Source organism: Rutidosis leptorrhynchoides, chromosome 3 (assembly GCF_046630445.1).
Source record: "Rutidosis leptorrhynchoides isolate AG116_Rl617_1_P2 chromosome 3, CSIRO_AGI_Rlap_v1, whole genome shotgun sequence".
Classification (NCBI taxonomy): Eukaryota; Viridiplantae; Streptophyta; class Magnoliopsida; order Asterales; family Asteraceae; genus Rutidosis; species Rutidosis leptorrhynchoides.
Window position 1 is genome coordinate 291,766,733 of NC_092335.1, and position 24,697 is coordinate 291,791,429.

The window sequence follows — 24,697 nt, forward strand, 5'->3', positions numbered from 1 at the left end:
CGTACTTGTGTCTATTTTGTAAATCATTTATAAAACCTGCATGTATTCTCATCCCAAAAATATTAGATTTTAAAAGTGGGACTATAACTCACTTTCACAGATTTTTACTTCGTCGGGAAGTAAGACTTGGCCACTGGTTGATTCACGAACCTATAACAATATATACATATATATCAAAGTATGTTCAAAATATATTTACAATACTTTTAATATATTTTGATGTTTTAAGTTTATTAAGTCAGCTGTCCTCGTTAGTAACCTACAACTAGTTGTCCACAATTAGATGTACAGAAATAAATCGATAAATATTATCTTGAATCAATCCACGACCCAGTGTATACGTATCTCAGTATTGATCACAACTCAAACTATATATATTTTGGAATCAACCTCAACCCTGTATAGCTAACTCCAACATTCACATATAGAGTGTCTATGGTTGTTCCGAAATATATATAGATGTGTCGACATGATAGGTCGAAACATTGTATACGTGTCTATGGTATCTCAAGATTACATAATATACAATACAAGTTGATTAAGTTATGGTTGGAATAGATTTGTTACCAATTTTCACGTAGCTAAAATGAGAAAAATTATCCAATCTTGTTTTACCCATAACTTCTTCATTTTAAATCCGTTTTGAGTGAATCAAATTGCTATGGTTTCATATTGAACTCTATTTTATGAATCTAAATAGAAAAAGTATAGGTTTATAGTCGGAAAAATAAGTTACAAGTCGTTTTTGTAAAGGTAGTCATTTCAGTCGAAAGAACGACGTCTAGATGACCATTTTAGAAAACATACTTCCACTTTGAGTTTAACCATAATTTTTGGATATAGTTTCATGTTCATAATAAAAATCATTTTCTCAGAATAACAACTTTTAAATCAAAGTTTATCATAGTTTTTAATTAACTAACCCAAAACAGCCCGCGGTGTTACTACGACGGCGTAAATCCGGTTTTACGGTGTTTTTCGTGTTTCCAGGTTTTAAATCATTAAGTTAGCATATCATATAGATATAGAACATGTGTTTAGTTGATTTTAAAAGTCAAGTTAGAAGGATTAACTTTTGTTTGCGAACAAGTTTAGAATTAACTAAACTATGTTCTAGTGATTACAAGTTTAAACCTTCGAATAAGATAGCTTTATATGTATGAATCGAATGATGTTATGAACATCATTACTACCTTAAGTTCCTTGGATAAACCTACTGGAAAAGAGAAAAATGGATCTAGCTTCAACGGATCCTTGGATGGCTCGAAGTTCTTGAAGCAGAATCATGACACGAAAACAAGTTCAAGTAAGATCATCACTTGAAATAAGATTGTTATAGTTATAGAAATTGAACCAAAGTTTGAATATGATTATTACCTTGTATTAGAATGATAACCTACTGTAAGAGACAAAGATTTCTTGAGGTTGGATGATCACCTTACAAGATTGGAAGTGAGCTAGCAAACTTGAAAGTATTCTTGATTTTATGTAACTAGAACTTGTAAAATATATGAAGAACACTTAGAACTTGAAGATAGAACTTGAGAGAGATCAATTAGATGAATAAAATTGAAGAATGAAAGTGTTTGTAGGTGTTTTTGGTCGTTGGTGTATGGATTAGATATAAAGGATATGTAATTTTGTTTTCATGTAAATAAGTCATGAATGATTACTCATATTTTTGTAATTTTATGAGATATTTCATGCTAGTTGCCAAATGATGGTTCCCACATGTGTTAGGTGACTCACATGGGCTGCTAAGAGCTGATCATTGGAGTGTATATACCAATAGTACATACATCTAAAAGCTGTGTATTGTACGAGTACGAATACGGGTGCATACGAGTAGAATTGTTGATGAAACTGAACGAGGATGTAATTGTAAGCATTTTTGTTAAGTAGAAGTATTTTGATAAGTGTCTTGAAGTCTTTCAAAAGTGTATGAATACATATTAAAACACTACATGTATATACATTTTAACTGAGTCGTTAAGTCATCGTTAGTCGTTACATGTAAATGTTGTTTTGAAACCATTAGGTTAATGATCTTGTTGAATGTTGTTAACCCATTGTTTATTATAACAAATGAGATGTTAAATTGTTATATTATCATGATATTATGATATATAATATATCTCAGTATGATGTATATACAGTTAAATGTCGTTACAACGATAATCGTTACATATATGTCTCGTTTCGAAATCATTAAGTTAGTAGTCTTATTTTTACATATGTATTTCATTGTTAATACACTTAATAATATATTTACTTATCATTTAACATAATTAACCAAGTGTATTAATATCTTAATATGATTCATATGTACCTAGCAAGACGTTGTTATAACGATAATCGTTATATATATCGTTTTCGAGTTTCTTAAATTAATAGTCTCATTTTTATGTATATAACTCATTGTTAAAATACCTAATGAGATACATACTTATAATAAAAACATGTTAACTATATATATAACCATATATATGTCATCGTATAGTTTTTACAAGTTTTAACGTTCGTGAATCACCGGTCAACTTGGGTGGTCAATTGTCTATATGAAACATATTTCAATTAATCAAGTCTTAACAAGTTTGATTGCTTAACATGTTGGAAACATTTAATCATGTAAATATCAATCTCAATTAATATATATAAACATGGAAAAGTTCGGGTCACTACAGTACCTACCCGTTAAATAAATTTCGTCCCGAAATTTTAAGCTGTTGAAGGTGTTGACGAATCTTCTGGAAATAGATGCGGGTATTTCTTTTTCATCTGATCTTCACGCTCCCAGGTGAACTCGGGTCCTCTACGAGCATTCCATCGAACCTTAACAATTGGTATCTTGTTTTGCTTAAGTCTTTTAACCTCACGATCCATTATTTCGACGGGTTCTTCGATGAATTGAAGTTTTTCGTTGATTTGGATTTCATCTAACGGAATAGTGAGATCTTCTTTAGCAAAACATTTCTTCAAATTCGAGACGTGGAAAGTGTTATGTACAGCCACGAGTTGTTGAGGTAACTCAAGTCGGTAAGCTACTGGTCCGACACGATCAATAATCTTGAATGGTCCAATATACCTTGGATTTAATTTCCCTCGTTTACCAAATCGAACAACGCCTTTCCAAGGTGCAACTTTAAGCATGACCATCTCTCCAATTTCAAATTCTATATCTTTTCTTTTAATGTCAGCGTAGCTCTTTTGTCGACTTTGGGCGGTTTTCAACCGTTGTTGAATTTGGATGATCTTCTCGGTAGTTTCTTGTATAATCTCCGGACCCGTAATCTGTCTATCCCCCACTTCACTCCAACAAATCAGAGACCTGCACTTTCTACCATAAAGTGCTTCAAACGGCGCCATCTCAATGCTTGAATGGTAGCTGTTGTTGTAGGAAAATTCTGCTAACGGTAGATGTCGATCCCAACTGTTTCCGAAATCAATAACACATGCTCGTAGCATGTCTTCAAGCGTTTGTATCGTCCTTTCACTCTGCCCATCAGTTTGTGGATGATAGGCAGTACTCATGTCTAGACGAGTTCCTAATGCTTGCTGTAATGTCTGCCAGAATCTTGAAATAAATCTGCCATCCCTATCAGAGATAATAGAGATTGGTATTCCATGTCTGGATATGACTTCCTTCAAATACAGTCGTGCTAACTTCTCCATCTTGTCATCTTCTCTTATTGGCAGGAAGTGTGCTGATTTGGTGAGACGATCAACTATTACCCAAATAGTATCAAAACCACTTGCAGTCCTTGGCAATTTAGTGATGAAATCCATGGTAATGTTTTCCCATTTCCATTCTGGGATTTCGGGTTGTTGAAGTAGACCTGATGGTTTCTGATGCTCAGCTTTGACCTTAGAACACGTCAAACATTCTCCTACGTATTTAGCAACATCGGCTTTCATACCCGGCCACCAAAAATATTTCCTGAGATACTTGTACATCTTCCCCGTTCCAGGATGTATTGAGTTTCTGGTTTTATGAGCTTCTCTAAGTACCATTTCTCTCATATCTCCAAATTTTGGTACCCAAATCCTTTCAGCCCTATACCGGGTTCCATCTTCTCGAATATTAAAATGCTTCTCCGATCCTTTGGGTATTTCATCCTTTAAATTTCCCTCTTTTAAAACTCCTTGTTGCGCCTCCTTTATTTGAGTAGTAAGGTTATTATGAATCATTATATTCATAGATTTTACACGAATGGGTTCTCTGTTCTTCCTGCTCAAGGCATCGGCTACCACATTTGCCTTCCCCGGGTGGTAACGAATCTCAAAGTCGTAATCATTCAACAATTCAATCCACCTACGCTGCCTCATATTCAGTTGTTTCTGATTAAATATGTGTTGAAGACTTTTGTGGTCGGTATATATAATACTTTTGACCCCATATAAGTAGTGCCTCCAAGTCTTTAATGCAAAAACAACCGCGCCTAATTCCAAATCATGCGTCGTATAATTTTGTTCGTGAATCTTCAATTGTCTAGACGCATAAGCAATCACCTTCGTTCGTTGCATTAATACACAACCGAGACCTTGCTTTGATGCGTCACAATAAATCACAAAATCATCATTCCCTTCAGGCAATGACAATATAGGTGCCGTAGTTAGCTTTTTCTTCAATAACTGAAACGCTTTCTCTTGTTCATCATTCCATTCAAATTTCTTCCCTTTATGCGTTAATGTAGTCAAGGGTTTTGCTATTCTGGAAAAGTCTTGGATGAACCTTCTGTAGTAACCAGCAAGTCCTAAAAACTGGCGTATGTGTTTCGGAGTTTTCGGGGTTTCCCACTTTTCAACAGTTTCTATCTTTGCCGGATCCACCTTAATACCTTCTTTGTTCACTATGTGACCGAGGAATTGAACTTCTTCCAACCAAAATGCACACTTTGAAAACTTAGCGTACAATTCTTCTTTCCTCAATACTTCTAACACCTTTCTCAAATGTTCACCGTGTTCTTGGTCATTCTTTGAGTAAATAAGTATGTCATCAATGAAAACAATGACAAACTTGTCAAGGTATGGTCCACACACTCGGTTCATATGGTCCATGAACACAGCTGGTGCATTAGTTAAACCAAACGGCATGACCATAAACTCGTAATGACCGTAACGTGTTCTAAAAGCAGTCTTTGGAATATCATCTTCTTTCACCCGCATTTGATGGTACCCGGAACGTAAGTCAATCTTTGAATAAACAGACGAGCCTTGTAGTTGATCAAATAAGTCGTCGATTCTCGGTAGTGGGTAGCGGTTCTTGATGGTAAGTTTGTTCAACTCTCAGTAGTCGATACACAACCTGAATGTACCATCTTTCTTCTTGACAAACAAAACAGGAGCTCCCCATGGTGATGTGCTTGGTCGAATGAAACCACGCTCTAAAAGTTCTTGTAATTGGCTTTGCAGTTCTTTCATCTCGCTGGGTGCGAGTCTGTAAGGAGCACGAGCTATTGGTGCAGCTCCTGGTACAAGATCTATTTGAAATTCAACGGATCGATGTGGGGGTAATCCCGGTAATTCTTTCGGAAATACATCGGGAAATTCTTTTGCAATGGGAACATCATTGATGCTCTTTTCTTCAGTTTGTACTTTCTCGACGTGTGCTAGAACAACATAGCAACCTTTTCTTATTAGTTTTTGTGCCTTCAAATTACTAATAAGATGTAGCTTCGTGTTGCCCTTTTCTCCGTACACCATTAAGGGTTTTCCTTTTTCTCGTATAATGCGAATTGCATTTTTGTAACAGACGATCTCTGCTTTCACTTCTTTCAACCAGTCCATACCGATTATCACATCAAAACTCCCTAACTCTACTGGTATCAAATCAATCTTAAATGTTTCGCTAACCAGTTTAATTTCTCGATTCCGACATATATTATCTGCTGAAATTAATTTACCATTTGCTAATTCGAGTAAAAATTTACTATCCAAAGGCGTCAATGGACAACTTAATTTAGCACAAAAATCTCTACTCATATAGCTTCTATCCGCACCCGAATCAAATAAAACGTAAGCAGATTTATTGTCAATAAGAAACGTACCCGTAACAAGCTCCGGGTCTTCCTGTGCCTCTGCCGCATTAATATTGAAAACTCTTCCGCGGCCTTGTCCATTCGTGTTCTCCTGGTTCGGGCAATTTCTAATAATGTGGCCCGGTTTTCCACATTTATAACAAACTACATTGGCATAACTTTCTCCGACACTACTTGCTCCGCCATTACTCGTTCCGACACCATTTGTTCCTTTCGTTCTATTAACCCCTGGTCCGTAGACCTCACACTTTGCCGCGCTATGACCATTTCTTTTACACTTGTTGCAAAATTTGGTGCAGAACCCCGAGTGATACTTTTCACACCTTTGGCATAGCTGCTTCTGATTGTTGTTGTTGTTGCGGTTATTATTGTTGTTGGGATGATTGTTGTAGTTGCTGTTGCTGTTGTTGTTGTTGTTGTTGTTATTGTTGGGCCGTTTGTTGTAGTTGCGATTGATGTTGCGATTGTTGGGATAATTGTTGCGATTATTGTTGTAATTGCTGTTGTTGTTGTATTGGTGATTCTTATCACCGTTTTCCTCCCACTTTCTTTTGACTTGCTTCACATTGGCCTCTTCAGCAGTCTGTTCTTTAATTCTTTCTTCAATCTGGTTCACTAGTTTGTGAGCCATTCTACATGCCTGTTGTATAGAGGCGGGCTCGTGTGAACTTATATCTTCTTGGATTCTTTCCGGTAATTCTTTCACAAATGCGTCGATCTTCTCTTCCTCATCTTCGAATGCTCCTGGACACAATAGGCACAATTCTGTGAATCGTCTTTCGTACGTGGTAATATCAAATCCTTGGGTTCGTAACCCTCTAAGTTCTGTCTTGAGCTTATTGACCTCGGTTCTGGGACGGTACTTCTCGTTCATCAAGTGCTTGAATGCTGACCACGGTAGTGCGTACGCATCGTCTTGTCCCACTTGCTCTAGATAGGTATTCCACCATGTTAACGCAGAACCTGTGAAGGTATGGGTAGCGTACTTCACTTTGTCCTCTTCAGTACACTTACTTATGGCAAACACCGATTCGACCTTCTCGGTCCACCGTTTCAATCCGATTGGTCCTTCGGTTCCATCAAATTCCAAAGGTTTGCAGGCAGTGAATTCTTTGTAGGTGCATCCTACACGATTTCCTGTACTGCTAGATCCAAGGTTATTGTTGGTATGTAGCGCAGCCTGTACTGCGGCTATGTTTGAAGCTAGAAAAGTACGGAATTCCTCTTCATTCATATTCACGGTGTGTCGAGTAGTCGGTGCCATTTCCTTCAAAATAGTCAAATGGAACAAGTTAATCATACAGAATATTAAGAGTAGTTAATAGTATTTCGTAGCATAATATGAACTCATTTATAAAAGCTTTTTCTTCATATTAGCGTTTTATAAGTTTAAATTCGGGTAGTACCTACCCGTTAAGTTCATACTTAGTAGCTAATATACAATTCAACTACTACAATTCTATATGAAAAACTGATTATAATAATATTTCGCGTTCAAACTTTTATACAATATTTTACAAACTTACAATACCGCTTATTTTACATAAAGCATGAAATATAGCACACAATAACTTTGATACAAGATAGTTGTGAAGATAATTCTAGCTAGTACACAAGTCGTTCAGCAAAGGCAATAAAGACACGTAATTCATACGTCCAGAAACAAGTCATGCATTCTGGTTTTACTAGGACTACTTCCCATCCTTGGTCTTGTGCAACATAATCGTTATGGCCGTTGATAAGACAGCGTGTTGTAACGTCGTCAAAGGGATGAGGGTTACGTAATGTCCAACAGTCCCGTAATAATCTAAAAACCTCATTTCTTACCCCAATTACCGACTCCGTCACTTGTGGAAACGTTTTGTTTAATAGTTGTAGCCCGATGTTCTTGTTCTCACTTTGGTGAGAAGCGAACATTACTAATCCGTAAGCATAACATGCTTCTTTATGTTGCATGTTAGCCGCTTTTTCTAAATCACGAAGTCCAATATTCGGATATTGAGTCAAAATAATTTCTTAACCCGTTGCGTAAAATAGCATTTGGGTTCCCCGCAATATATGCGTCAAAGTAAACACATCGTAACTTATGGGTTTCCCAATGTGATATCCCCCATCTTTCAAACGAAAGTCTCTTATAAACCAAGACATTCTTGGAACGTTCTTAGAATGTCTTACAAACTGATCTCGCCTTAAATAGTTGTGCCGAGGAATTCTGGCCGACTCTAGACAAGATTTCATCAATCATGTCTCCGGGTAGGTCTCTTAAAATATTGGGTTGTCTATTCATTTTGTGTTTTTAAACTGTAAAATAGACAAGAGTTAGATTCATAAAAAAATACTTATTAATACAAGCAATTTTTACATATATCATAAAGCATAAGAACACTATATTACATATATTACACCACCCGAATACAACTATCTTATTCCGACTCGCTCGTTTCTTCTTCTTCGGTTTTGGTTCGTTTTGCCAAGTTTCTAGGGATATATGATGTTCCCCTAATACGAGCCGTCGTTGTCCACATTGGTTTAGAAAAACCTGGTGGTTTAGAGGTTCCCGGGTCATTGTTACAACTTAAGAACTTCGGGGGTTGACGATACATATAAAGTTCATCGGGGTTGGAATTAGATTTCTCTATTTTTATGCCCTTTCCCTTATTATTTTCTTTTGCCTTTTTAAATTCAGTTGGGGTAATTTCTATAACATCATTGGAATTCTCGTCGGAATCCGATTCATCGGAGAATTGGTAATCCTCCCAATATTTTGCTTCCTTGGCGGAAACACCATTGACCATAATTAACCTTGGTCGGTTGGTTGAGGATTCTCTTTTACTTAACCGTTTTATTATTTCCCCCACCGGTTCCGATTCTTCTTCCGGTTCCGATTCTTCGTCCGGTTCCGATTCTTCTTCCGGTTCTGACTCTTCTTCCGGTTCCTCTTCGGGAACTTGTGAATCAGTCCATGAATCATTCCAATTTACATTTGACTCTTCATTATTATTAGGTGAGTCAATGGGACTTGTTCTAGAGGTAGACATCTATCACATAATATCAAACACGTTAAGAGATTAATATATCACATAATATTCATATGTTAAAAATATATAGCTTCCAACAAAAATGTTAAGCAATCATTTTTAAAGAAAACACGGTCGAAGTCTAGAATCACTAATGCATCCTAACAAACTCGATAAGACACACTAATGCAAATTTTCTGGTTCTCTAAGAACAACGCTCGGATACCAACTGAAATGTCCCGTTCTTATTGATTAAAAACGTTCCATATTAATTGATTTCGTTGCGAGGTTTTGACCTCTATATGAGACGTTTTTCAAAGACTGCATTCATTTTTAAAACAAACCATAACCTTTATTTCATAGATAAAGGTTTTAAAAAGCTTTACGTAGATTATCAAATAATGATAATCTAAAATATCCTGTTTACACACGACCATTACATAATGGTTTACAATACAAATATGTTACAACAAAATAAGTTTCTTGAATGCAGTTTTTACACAATATCATACAAGTATGGACTCCAAATCTCGTCCTTATTTAAGTATGCAACAGCGGAAGCTCTTAATAATCACCTGAGAATAAACATGCTTAAAACGTCAACAAAAATGTTGGTGAGTTATAGGTTTAACCTATATATATCAAATCATAATAATAGACCACAAGATTTCATATTTCAATACACATCCCATACATAGAGATAAAAATCATTCATATGGTGAACACCTGGTAACCGACATTAACAAGATGCATATATAAGAATATCCCCATCATTCCGGGACACCCTTCGGATATGATATAAATTTCGAAGTACTAAAGCATCCGGTACCTTGGATGGGGTTTGTTAAGCCCAATAGATCTATCTTTAGGATTCGCGTCAATTAGGGTGTCTGTTCCCTAATTCTTAGATTACCAGACTTAATAAAAAGGGGCATATTCGATTTCGATAATTCAACCATAGAATGTAGTTTCACGTACTTGTGTCTATTTTGTAAATCATTTATAAAACCTGCATGTATTCTCATCCCAAAAATATTAGATTTTAAAAGTGGGACTATAACTCACTTTCACAGATTTTTACTTCGTCGGGAAGTAAGACTTGGCCACTGGTTGATTCACGAACCTATAACAATATATACATATATATCAAAGTATGTTCAAAATATATTTACAATACTTTTAATATATTTTGATGTTTTGAGTTTATTAAGTCAGCTGTCCTCGTTAGTAACCTACAACTAGTTGTCCACAATTAGATGTACAGAAATAAATCGATAAATATTAGTAACCTACGACCCAGTGTATACGTATCTCAGTATTGATCACAACTCAAACTATATATATTTTGGAATCAACCTCAACCCTGTATAGCTAACTCCAACATTCACATATAGAGTGTCTATGGTTGTTCCGAAATATATATAGATGTATCGACATGATAGGTAGAAACATTGTATACGTGTCTATGGTATCTCAAGATTACATAATATACAATACAAGTTGATTAAGTTATGGTTGGAATAGATTTGTTACCAATTTTCACGTAGCTAAAATGAGAAAAACTATCCAATCTTGTTTTACCCATAACTTCTTCATTTTAAATCCGTTTTGAGTGAATCAAATTGCTATGGTTTCATATTGAACTCTATTTTATGAATCTAAATAGAAAAAGTATAGGTTTATAGTCGGAAAAATAAGTTACAAGTCGTTTTTGTAAAGGTAGTCATTTCAGTCGAAAGAACGACGTCTAGATGACCATTTTAGAAAACATACTTCCACTTTGAGTTTAACCATAATTTTTGGATATAGTTTCATGTTCATAATAAAAATCATTTTCTCAGAATAACAACTTTTAAATCAAAATTTATCATAGTTTTTAATTAACTAACCCAAAACAGCCCGCAGTGTTACTACGACGGCGTAAATCCGGTTTTACGGTGTTTTTCGTGTTTCCAGGTTTTAAATCATTAAGTTAGCATATCATATAGATATAGAACATGTGTTTAGTTGATTTTAAAAAGTCAAGTTAGAAGGATTAACTTTTGTTTGCGAATAAGTTTAGAATTAACTAAACTATGTTCTAGTGATTACAAGTTTAAACCTTCGAATAAGATAGCTTTATATGTATGAATCGAATGATGTTATGAACATCATTACTACCTTAAGTTCCTTGGATAAACCTACTGCAAAAGAGAAAAATGGATCTAGCTTCAACGGATCCTTGGATGGCTCGAAGTTCTTGAACCAGAATCATGACACGAAAACAAGTTCAAGTAAGATCATCACTTGAAATAAGATTGTTATAGTTATAGAAATTGAACCAAAGTTTGAATATGATTATTACCTTGTATTAGAATGATAACCTACTGTAAGAGACAAAGATTTCTTGAGGTTGGATGATCACCTTACAAGATTGGAAGTGAGCTAGCAAACTTGAAAGTATTCTTGATTTTATGTAACTAGAACTTGTAAAATATATGAAGAACACTTAGAACTTGAAGATAGAACTTGAGAGAGATCAATTAGATGAAGAAAATTGAAGAATGAAAGTGTTTGTAGGTGTTTTTGGTCGTTGGTGTATGGATTAGATATAAAGGATATGAAATTTTGTTTTCATGTAAATAAGTCATGAATGATTACTCATATTTTTGTAATTTTATGAGATATTTCATGCTAGTTGCCAAATGATGGTTCCCACATGTGTTAGGTGACTCACATGGGCTGCTAAGAGCTGATCATTGGAGTGTATATACCAATAGTACATACATCTAAAAGCTGTGTATTGTACGAGTACGAATACGGGTGCATACGAGTAGAATTGTTGATGAAACTGAACGAGGATGTAATTGTAAGCATTTTTGTTAAGTAGAAGTATTTTGATAAGTGTCTTGAAGTCTTTCAAAAGTGTATGAATACATATTAAAACACTACATGTATATACATTTTAACTGAGTCGTTAAGTCATCGTTAGTCGTTACATGTAAATGTTGTTTTGAAACCTTTAGGTTAATGATCTTGTTGAATGTTGTTAACCCATTGTTTATTATAACAAATGAGATGTTAAATTGTTATATTATCATGATATTATGATATATAATATATCTCAGTATGATGTATATACAGTTAAATGTCGTTACAACGATAATCGTTACATATATGTCTCGTTTCGAAATCATTAAGTTAGTAGTCTTATTTTTACATATGTATTTCATTATTAATACACTTAATAATATATTTACTTATCATTTAACATAATTAACCAAGTGTATTAATATCTTAATATGATTCATATGTACCTAGTAAGACGTTGTTATAACGATAATCGTTATATATATCGTTTTCGAGTTTCTTAAATTAATAGTCTCATTTTTATGTATATAACTCATTGTTAAAATACCTAATGAGATACATACTTATAATAAAAACATGTTAACTATATATATAACCATATATATGTCATCGTATAGTTTTTACAAGTTTTAACGTTCGTGAATCACCGGTCAACTTGGGTGGTCAATTGTCTATATGAAACATATTTCAATTAATCAAGTCTTAACAAGTTTGATTGCTTAACATGTTGGAAACATTTAATCATGTAAATATCAATCTCAATTAATATATATAAACATGGAAAAGTTCGGGTCACTACAATACCCGCATCTATTTCCAGAAGATTCGTCAACACCTTCAACAGCTTAAAATTTCGGGACAAAATTTATTTAACGGGTAGGTACTGTAGTGACCCGAACTTTTCCATGTTTATATATATTAATTGAGATTGATATTTACATGATTAAATGTTTCCAACATGTTAAGCAATCAAACTTTTTAAGACTTGATTAATTGAAATATGTTTCATATAGACAATTGACCACCCAAGTTGACCGGCGATTCACGAACGTTAAAACTTGTAAAAACGACATGACGATATATATATGGATATACATATAGTTAACATGAGATTATGATAAGTAAGTATCTCCATAAGTATATTAACAATGAGTTATATACATATAAACAAGACTACTAACTTAAGGATTTCGAAACGAGACATATATGTAACGATTATCGTTGTAACGACATTTAAATGTATATATATCATATTAAGATATATTAATATATCATAATATCATGATAATATAATAATTTAACATCTCATTAGATATAATAAACAATGGGTTAACAACATTAATTGAGATCGTTAACTTAAAGGTTTCAAAACAACACTTACATGTAACGACTAACGATGACTTAACGACTCAGTTAAAATGTATATACATGTAGTGTATTTAGATGTATTAAAATACTTTTGGAAGACTTCAAGACATATATCAAAACACTCATACTTAACGAAAATGGTTACAGTTACTTTTCCATTCTTTTCTTTCATCAAGAATTCTAGTCGTATTCTTACCCGTATTATACACAGCTTCAAAACGTACTTACTATGAGTATATACCAATAGGAACTAGCATGGGATTCCACTCTTGATTATGTCATGTATGACTAATCAATTTTAACTTCTACCATGAGCTAGTCAACTAACTAGAATTCCTTTTAACTCCACTCACCACTCACCAATTACCACTCATCATTCACTCCATTTCACTTCCAATTCTCTTTCTAATTCTCTCTCAACACACACACACACACACACTATTATGAACGTATTTTTCCAGTAGTTAATCATCATCTTTATCAAAAATCACTTCAAGAATCAAGCTATAATCATCATAGGAAGAACACTTCAAGAACACTTCAAAAATCCCTTCAAGTTTACTAATTTACTTCCAAGCTTTCTAATCCATTCCAAGTAATCATCTAAGATCAAGAAACCTTTGTTATATACAGTAGGTTATCTTTCTTATTCAAGGTAATATTCATATTCAAACTTTGATTCAATTTCTATAACTATAAACTATCTTAATTCGAGTAAAAATCTTACTTGAACTTGTTTTTGTGTCATGATCCTACTTCAAGAACTTTCAAGCCATCCAAGATCCTTTGAAGCTAGATCATTTCTTGTCACTTCCAGTAGGTTTACCTACTAAACTTGAGGTAGTAATGATGTTCATAACATCATTTGATTCATATATATAAAACTATCTTATTCGAAGGTTTAAACACGTAATCACTAGAACATAGTTTAGTTAATTCTAAACTTGTTTGCAAACAAAAGTTAATCCTTCTAACTTGACTTTTAAAATTAACTACACACATGTTCTATATCTATATGATATGCTAACTTAATGATTTAAAACCTGGAAACACGAAAAACACCGTAAAACCGGATTTACGCCGTCGTAGTAACACCGCGGGCTGTTTTAGGTTAGTTAATTAAAAACTAAGATAAACTTTGATTTAAAAGTTGTTATTCTGAGAAAATGATTTTTATTATGAACATGAAACTATATCCAAAAATTATGGTTAAACTCAAAGTGGAAGTATGTTTTCTAAAATGGTCATCTAGACGTCGTTCTTTCGACTGAAATGACTACCTTTACAAAAACGACTTGTAACTTATTTTTCCCACTATAAACCTATAGTTTTCTGTTTAGATTCATAAAATAGAGTTCAATATGAAACCATAGCAATTTGATTCACTCAAAACGGATTTAAAATGAAGAAGTTATGGGTAAAACAAGATTGGATAATTTTTCTCATTTTAGCTACGTGAAAATTGGTAACAAATCTATTCCAACCATAACTTAATCAACTTGTATTGTATATTATGTAATCTTGAGATACCATAGACACGTATACAATGTTTCGACCTATCATGTCGACACATCTATATATATTTCGGAACAACCATAGACACTCTATATGTGAATGTTGGAGTTAGCTATACAGGGTTGAGGTTGATTCCAAAATATATATAGTTTGAGTTGTGATCAATACTGAGATACGTATACACTGGGTCGTGGATTGATTCAAGATAATATTTATCGATTTATTTCTGTACATCTAACTGTGGACAACTAGTTGTAGGTTACTAACGAGGACAGCTGACTTAATAAACTTAAAACATCAAAATATATTAAAAGTGTTGTAAATATATTTTAAACATACTTTGATATATATGTATATATTGTTATAGGTTCGTGAATCAACCAGTGGCCAAGTCTTACTTCCCGACGAAGTAAAAATCTGTGAAAGTGAGTTATAGTCCCACTTTTAAAATCTAATATTTTTGGGATGAGAATACATGCAGGTTTTATAAATGATTTACAAAATAGACACAAGTACGTGAAACTACATTCTATGGTTGAATTATCGAAATCGAATATGCCCCTTTTTATTAAGTCTGGTAATCTAAGAATTAGGGAACAGACACCCTAATTGACGCGAATCCTAAAGATAGATCTATTGGGCCTAACAAACCCCATCCAAAGTACCGGATGCTTTAGTACTTCGAAATTTATATCATATCCGAAGGGTGTCGCGGAATGATGGGGATATTCTTATATATGCATCTTGTTAATGTCGGTTACCAGGTGTTCACCATATGAATGATTTTTATCTCTATGTATGGGATGTGTATTGAAATATGAAATCTTGTGGTCTATTATTATGATCTGATATATATAGGTTAAACCTATAACTCACCAACATTTTTGTTGACGTTTTAAGCATGTTTATTCTCAGGTGATTATTAAGACCTTCCGCTGTCGCATACTTAAATAAGGACGAGATTTGGAGTCCATGCTTGTATGATATTGTGTAAAAACTGCATTCAAGAAACTTATTTTGTTGTAACATATTTGTATTGTAAACCATTATGTAATGGTCGTGTGTAAACAGGATATTTTAGATTATCATTATTTGATAATCTACGTAAAGCTTTTTAAACCTTTATTGATGAAATAAAGGTTATGGTTTGTTTTAAAATGAATGCAGTCTTTGAAAAACGTCTCATATAGAGGTCAAAACCTCGCAACGAAATCAATTAATATGGAACATTTTTAATCAATAAGAACGGGACATTTCATCCAGGAGCTACGTGGAAGTAAGTTGTGCGGGAACTTTAGGCATTCCGCATAAATACTGCGAGAAACCTTTGTACTCTTTAATGTTCTGCGCAATCATACCGCACTCACACTGCGGTTCAGTTGTCTTATGCGTTCACCACTAAAAGGCATTCCGCACTAAAAATATACATATACATAAGTATGTATATGATCAAGTCCCCCTAGTTTATTGTGTTACATTTTCGTAGAAAAAGTAAGACAATAAACTCTTAAAAAAGAAAAGGTTATAATTTGTCCTTTTGTGCATAAGATGCACGCACTACAGTGAGGCATAAAAGTATTATTATTTTTCCATAACGGCTATTGTTGTATTGCTAAGTTTTTTTTTATCTGCGCATATAGCCGTTAAGGGATTATACCGTTGAAATTACATTTGCCTCCATATATATAGAAGTTGATTATCATTTTTTCCATCATACTTTCTCTCTTCGTTATATTGATTCATTCACACAAACAACTTTCACATTTACTCATCATCATCACCATGAGGGTTTCTAAAATCGAAAAGAAAGATGACACAAAAGCATTTCTCGCAGAGAGGCTTAAAAGCCCCGAGTCAAAATCATCATCAAAGGCTGCACAAAAATCTCCTACCACCAGCGTTCAACAAACAACAAGGATTCCCAGCAAACGACCCACTACCTCTCCACTTACAGGATCCGCGAAGAGATTTACGCGGTCTAGCTCAGTTGTTCCACCTGCATCTGAGACTGGTAATGCTTATCATCACATGTTATAATTTTTATTTCCAATAACACCTATAGTGTTCTATCATTTTAACATTTCTTCCTTCGTTTATATTCCTGATACGTATTTCAGCAGAGACATCCGTTACTCCACCACCATCTACACAGGCTAGTTCTCCACTAACTTTCGACTTATCCAAATATGAAGACATCTGGCGCACTCCTCCCAACGCAATAAAGTCAATCAAAATAGATGGTCTGAAGGGTTATCTATGCGCCTCTCCAGAAGCCGCACTGGACCAAAGGCAACATATGAAGCTTGCCCTTCCCCACGATCTACGCTCTGAACTTAGCAAACTTTCATACAGCGACTCATTCAACTGTTTCGCGCAAAACTTCTATATGACAATTGCATCTGCATATGATGCAATGTCCCGACAAGAGAAGTTTTCTGAAGTTTTGAAGAAAGAACAAACCAAACATGCCATCACCCAGTCCCAACTCTCTTCCATCACCACGGAATTGCAAACAACAAAAAATTCTGTGGATGATTTAAAAAAGCAACTGTCCGAAAAAGCAATTGAAATGGACAACCTTCAAGTCGCGCATGATACAATGAAAAACAAACTCTTGCAAACCCAAACTGAACTATCCGCAGCCTTATCTGCAAAAGCAACCGCGGAATCAAGCTTTGCAAAACTCCGCGAACATTTGCCTGAACTTGGGCAAAAAATCATGGATTCTGCGGATGTTTCGCAGAAATTTGATACTTATGTGACTGCGCTACAACAACTTGAGCGAGTAAAATTTCTTCAGGAGATTAGCAAGATTGCTGTTCTTCCAGAGCCAATGTCGGAGTATATTGAGAAATTAATCTGCCCTATTGAAGAGGCAGAAGAGATGGTCGCATTAGTGAGGGAAGGAATCCGTGTTATCCCCATTCCAAAATTAGAAGCTATATGTCAAAACAAGGATGCTCGCGTCGAATACATCATTAGTTTAATGATATGATTTGCTAAATCTTTCGCGCAACTTATAATAAAATTTTATTTATCAATTGCAATTGCCTTTATTTATATAGCGCTTTGATTATCATTCATAATTACTAGCATTGTCCTTTGCAATTTCATTGTTTATTATTGTGCACATAACAAACAACTACTTTATGCGAAACAACCTGTATGCACGTGCTATTCTTTACATTATGAATCTTCTAGGTCCGCCGAAATGATCCTTAGGCAAAAATTTGTGTTTATTGCGAAGCATCCAAGTATGGCTAGATCTAATACTTTGGGAGAAAGTTAACAAACTAAATTCTTTTCGCATACACGTCAAATTGTTTTCATTTAGCATCAAGTGGTCTTCTCCATCACTTGTTTGATTTCATTTATGGTTGTATTAAACGCGTTGTACTTTGAAATTACGCATAGACATACAATCATTATGATGAACAAAGACCTTTAGTTTTATTCATTTTACACAATATTGCAAACTTTTTTGCTACACACATTAACATGAATTACTAGAATGCACATAAAATTTCGCATACTTTTGTTATCTACATATAATATCGTTTCAACAAAGTAGCATACCATGCGTTAGGTATGTTGCGCCCTTCAATGTCTTGGAGTTTATAAGAGCCTGCTGCATTAATTCCCACTATCTGGTATGGTCCCTCCCAATTAGGTCCCAACTTCCCTTGTTTCTCAGCACGACTTGCTTCATTATTATGCAAAACCCATTCTCCAACATCAAAGGCTAACGCGCGCACCTTCTTGTTATAATACTTTGCAATTTGCTGCTTATTATTTGCCTCATGTATTGCGGCCATAAGCCTGCGTTCTTCAATGAAATTTAGATTTTCACAAATGCTTTCCGCATTCTCACTTTCAACAAAATTAGCAACTCTGCGCGTTTCAACAAAGATTTCTGCGGGGATCATTGCTTCGGAACTTTTCTTGAAAGTAGTGTGATGAGCCCATAGTACATTTGAAAGTTCATCAACCCATCCGTTCTGCTTTTCATTCAAACGTTTTTTAATACCACTAACAATGTCGCGGTTAGTGACTTCGCACAATCCATTTACTTGCGGATGTGCCACAGATGTGAATCTTTGAATTATATTTAGTTCCGCACACCAACTTAAAAATGGATCTTTTGCAATCTGCGCTCCATTATCACTTACAAGTTCCCGCGGAATACCAAATCTACATACAATGTATTCCCATACAAAATTCCGCACCTGCACTTTAGTAATTGTGCGTACGGCCTTTGCCTCCACCCATTTAGTGAAATAATCAATAGCTACAATCAGGAACTTTACATTTCCTGCACCTGGTGGAAAGGGTCCCACAATATCGATGGCCCATTTATAAAATGGCCACGGTGAATCAATTGGAATCATATCATGTCTTGGTTTGCGATTCTGCGGTGCATGTCTTTGACAACTTTTACACCGCTTAACAATTTGCGCAACATCACGATATAGAGTAGGCCAGAAATAGCCCATGCGCATTATCTTGCCAGCAATAGTTTTATATCCTGAGTGAAGAGCACAAGATCCACTATGCACCTCTTCAACAATGGTTACAGCTTCTGCGGGTCCCACACACCGCATTAATGGTCCCAAATATGATTTACGATATAACACATTATTTTCAAGTACATACATGGGTGCTCTTTCGCGTACCAAACGAGCCTCCTTTCTATCTTCTGGCAACACACTATTTCACAGATAATTGACAATAGGATCCATCCAATTTGGTTCAACTTCTTATACAACCGCAACAAATAAATTTCCATCAATGGACTTATTAGGAAGTTCTTCCACCCACACCTGTTTTTGAAAGTGTGAAAACGCTAATGCAGCAAGTTTGCTTAATGCATCTGCTTTTTTATTTTGACTTCTCGACACTTGTGATAATTCAAAGAACTCAAACTTCTCTGCAGATTCCTTTACCAGTTTCAAATACTTCTGCATGGACAACTCATGTGCTTCAAAAGAGCCATTGAATTGATTTGCCACCAGTTGTGAATCAACATATGCGTACAGCTGCGTTATATTCATCTGACGTGCCAAATTCAATCCCGCAAGCAATACTTCATATTCAGCCTCATTGTTTGTCACATCAAAATTAAAGCGCAGTGCGTACGTGTGCTCTTCGCCAGTTAAATTTGTCAACACTAGCCCCGCACCTGCCCCTTCAATACATGAGGCACCGTCTGTATATAAATCCCAGATCTCATGCGAAGGTGGCGTTAATTGTGCTCTTTCATGAATCACCTCTAAATCACCCGTCATTTCTGCTAGGTAATCTGCCAAAACTTGCCCCTTTACAGATGTACGCGGTATATATGATATTTCAAATGCTCCAAGCTCAATCGCCCATTGGGCAAGTCTTCCGGATACCGCAAGTTTGTTCAACACATTTTTAACCGGCAAATCAGTTAAAACATGTATTGGATGACCTTGAAAGTATCTGCACAATCGCCGTGAAGTTAAAACTAACGCGTAAATAAATTTCTCTATCGGCGCATAATTTATTTCACTTCCCGCAAGCGCCTTGCTAACAAAATAGACTGGCTTTTGAACTTTATTCCTTTCCGCGATAAGTACTGAGCCAAATGCTTCATTCGCGACCGAAATGTAAAGATATAATATTTCACCATCAACAGGCGCAATCAATGTAGGTAATGCAGCAAGCAATTGCTTCATTTCTTAAAATGCCTTATCAGCCTCTTCAGTCCATACAAAGTTCTTCTGCTTTAAACATCCTTTAAGAGTGCGAAAGAAAGGCAACTGTCGTTCCGCGGCCTTCGAAAGAAATCTGGTTAAAGCCGCGATTTTTCCAGTTAAACTTTGCACTTCTTTAACGGTTTTAGGCACGGTCATGTTTTCGATTGCGGCAATTTTCTTAGGATTTGCTTGTATGCCCTGCTCAGTGACATAGTATCCCAGAAAATTGCCTTCCCTTTCTTCGAAATTGCACTTAGACGGATTCAACTTCATGTTTATTTTCCGCAAACTTTCAAATGTTTCTTGCATATCTACCAAAATACTTTCTTGCGTTTTACTTTTTATAACAAGGTCATCACCATAAGCTTCCAGATTGCGGCCTATCTGACCTTCAAATGCTTTATCAATTAACCGCTGATAAGTGGCTCCCGCATTCTTCAAACCAAAAGGCATTTTGATGTAACAATAAATGCCTTTTCCAGTATGGAATGCGGTTTTATCTTCATCTTCCACCGCCCTTGGTATTTGATGGTATCCTTTTGCGGCATCCAAAAAGCATTTGTAGGGATAATCATGCAAAGATTCTACTCTAAGATCAATTTCAGGAAGTGGATAGTTGTCCTTCGGACAAGCTTTATTTATGTCCTTGAAATCTATACACATCCTCCACGAACCATCTGGCTTTTTTACCAAAACAGGATTTGCCACCCATGTTTGATATTTTACTTCGCGCAATATTCCCGCATTGACCAATTTAGCAACTTCCGGAGACAACCACTTCATGCGGTCTAGAGCCATTCCTCTACGCTTTTGTACAATAGGTTTTAATGTAGGATTAGCATTTAATCTATGCTCTGCAACATTACGCGGAACTCCGGTCATATCTTGCTCACTCCACGTAAATACATCCATATACGCGACCAGCAACTGCACAATCTTATTTCTTATTTTTACATTCAACTTGGTCCCAATTTTAATTTTTTGATCGACATATTTAGGATTTATAACAACCATATTATCATCTTCAATTTTATGCGGAACAATTGCATCTTTCGTGCTTATAGCCGGACAAATCGATGGCATAGCCATAGAATTTATCGTTGCCACACCCTTGAAGGTAGTGAATTTGACCATTCTATGTATTGTTGATGGCACTATTACAAGCTTCCGCAACGCAGATCTTCCCAATAACATGTTATAACGCGAAGCAGAGCATATAACATAAAAATCTAACCGCGCTTGCCTTGTCAATTTTTCCTCTGTTTCATCACATAATTCAATTTCTAAGGATAATTGCCCCATAGGCCAAGCTGATTCACCCGCGAAACCAGATAAGGATATCGCAGTCGGTTGTAGTTCCACCTTGATGCATTCTGGCAATTGGAGAAAACATTGCTCGTGAAAGGACCTATCCTAATCCATCTGGACGAAGTCCATATCGATTATAAACGATTCACAACAGTTGATTACATCACGAGGTACTTGACCCCTATATGATACATTTTACAAACATTGCATTCGTTTTTGAAAAGACAAACTTTCATTTCATCGAAAGTTGACAGCAGGCATACAATTTCATAATATATCCAACTATAATTGACTTAATAATAATATTGATGAACTCAACGACTTGAATGCAACGTCTTTTGAAATATGCCATGAATGACTCCAAGTAATGTCTCTAATATAAGTTAATGCACAGCAGAAGATTTCTTTCGTACCTGAGAATAAACATGCTTTCAAGTGTCAACCAAAAGGTTGGTGAGTTCATTAGTTTAACATAAATACTCATTTCATAATTTTAATAGACCACAAGATTTCATATTTCCATTTCTCATAAACATACGTCCCATGCATAGAGACAAAAATCATTCATATGGTGAACACCTGGTAATCGACATTCACAATATACATATAAGAATATCCCCATCATTCTGGGATCCTCCTTCAGACATGATATAAATTTCGAAGTACTAAAGCATCCGGTACTTTAGATGGGGCTTGTTGGGCCCGATAGATCTATCTTTAGAGTTCGCGTCAATTAGGGTATCTGTTCCCTAATTCTTAGATTACCAGACTTAATAAAAAGAGGCATATTCGACTTCGATCATTCAACCATAGAATGTAGTTTCGATTACTTGTGTCTATATCGTAAAACATTTATAAAAGCAGCGCATGTATTCTCAGTCCCAAAAATATATATAAAAAGGGAGTAATGAAAACTCACCTAATGTATTTTGTAGTAAAAATACATATAACGACATTAAGCAACTGAACAATGCAGGGTTGACCTCGGATTCACGAACCTATATTATTTGTATATTTATTAATATACATAATTGTAATCGAACAAATATATTATTATTAGTGATGACATTGTTATTTTAATAAATTTTGTGTTCCATTGATATCTTAAATTTATTTATTTTATATATCTTAAATAACTAATAATATAATGATAGAATTAGGTTATATGTTTTAGATATGCTTTTATATAATCTAATAGTCATTTTTATAATAATATTTAAAAAAATAATAATAATGATAATGATAATTCTATACAAAAATACATTTGATAATAACTTTATTGATACTAATTCTAATGAAACTCTTAAAAATGATAAAATGATAATAATAATAATTTTTCGTTCGAATCATAAATTACATTATGATTTTCAATCATTAGATCTTATAATTACATTGGTATAATCTAATTATACCACCTTTATATATTCTTAATTATATCTTAATTATCTTTAACTGTAAGCACATAGATCCTAATACTTCCTAATGTTAATCATTTCCAATGTCGTATTCAAAGTCATAATATAATGATAATACTAATAACAAAAGTGAAAATGATAACTTTTAATTATATTGATTCTAATAATGTTATTCATAATAATAATGATAACAAGCATAATAATACTAATACTTCATAACAATAATAATAATATTAATACTAAATAATAATAATAATAATAATAATAATAATAATAATAATAATAATAATAATAATAATAATAATAATAATAATAATAATAATAATAATAATAATAATAATAATATATAATGTTTATACCTTTAAAGGCCCAAAAATATACAAAAACTGCCAAAGCCGGGACTCGAACCCGCGACCTCTCGCATACCCGACACCTGCCTTAACCAACCATCCATCCTTACATTTCTGTTTTATAACCCTGACTAAAAATTTATAACCCGATTACAATGGTCTCCTTCTTCTTCATCTCTCAATCGACTGGTACTCATTAAATCACGACAGATGAATAAACCCATTACGTTTTCAGATTTATTAGTAAACAGAAAGATTTAGCTGATTGTTTAACTGAATCAAAACAAAGCGAAAATGAAAAAAAATATATGCTGCTGTTCATCGTCGCATAAAAAAAATTGATTTTGAAATTTATAAAGTTTTACCCAAAGATTATAACACCAATCTTGTTTCAAATTGCTCCTAAAATCTTTCTATATCAACAATTTAACTCAAATCATAAAAACGAATTCCAATTTTTCTCAAGAACAAATTAGTTGACTTTTGTAATTAACACTTTGACTCTAAAATTCAAGCTCGTTAACAAAATTTGGAACTTGAAACTTAGCAGATAGATTAGACTCAAGCTTTCTAACCAAACTACAATTTTAGATTTTTAAATGAAAATCAAAATCGAATTATGGTATAAATTTTCAAGAACAGTGGTATCGGTATATATATAAAAAAATAAATTGAATCTGAGAAAGGATTTGAAATTGGTAGATGTAATGAAAGGATTGAACGACTTTTATACCTCAAGACTTGATACAATCGATTTCTTTTTGTGGGAGATTTCAACGACAATGAAACACGAGTATACAGAGATTGAAAGAAGAAAAAAAAACATATTGATTGATTGGGATAGATACAGTGTACGTCCATATATCTATATGTATATAATATAGTTTAATTAATAATATTAATATTAATATTAATAAATAATAACATAATAATAATACTTATTAATTTTATTAATAATAATAAAAACACTAATGATATAATAATAATATTAATTAACTATTACATGATAATTTTAATAATGATATTAGTAATTATGTATAAATGATAATATGATAATATGATAATTTTACCAATAATAATAATGATAAACATGATAATACTAATAATAACAATATT

The 24,697-nt window shown here is 34.1% G+C and overlaps 1 protein-coding gene across 1 annotated transcript; it reads right to left on the bottom strand.

Annotated features, from left to right (window-relative positions):
- Window positions 1-19,545: 19,545 nt before the first annotated feature.
- Window positions 19,546-20,487, bottom strand: LOC139901024 (uncharacterized). Its single transcript, XM_071883766.1, has one exon. It carries the CDS (start codon window positions 20,485-20,487, stop codon window positions 19,546-19,548), a length of 942 nt encoding a protein of 313 aa, XP_071739867.1.
- Window positions 20,488-24,697: the final 4,210 nt, after the last annotated feature.

Bases quoted from the DNA above. Each gene is read 5' to 3' on its own strand.
- LOC139901024 (XM_071883766.1), bottom strand. From the start codon at position 20,487: ATGAAGCAATTGCTTGCTGCATTACCTACATTGATTGCGCCTGTTGAT.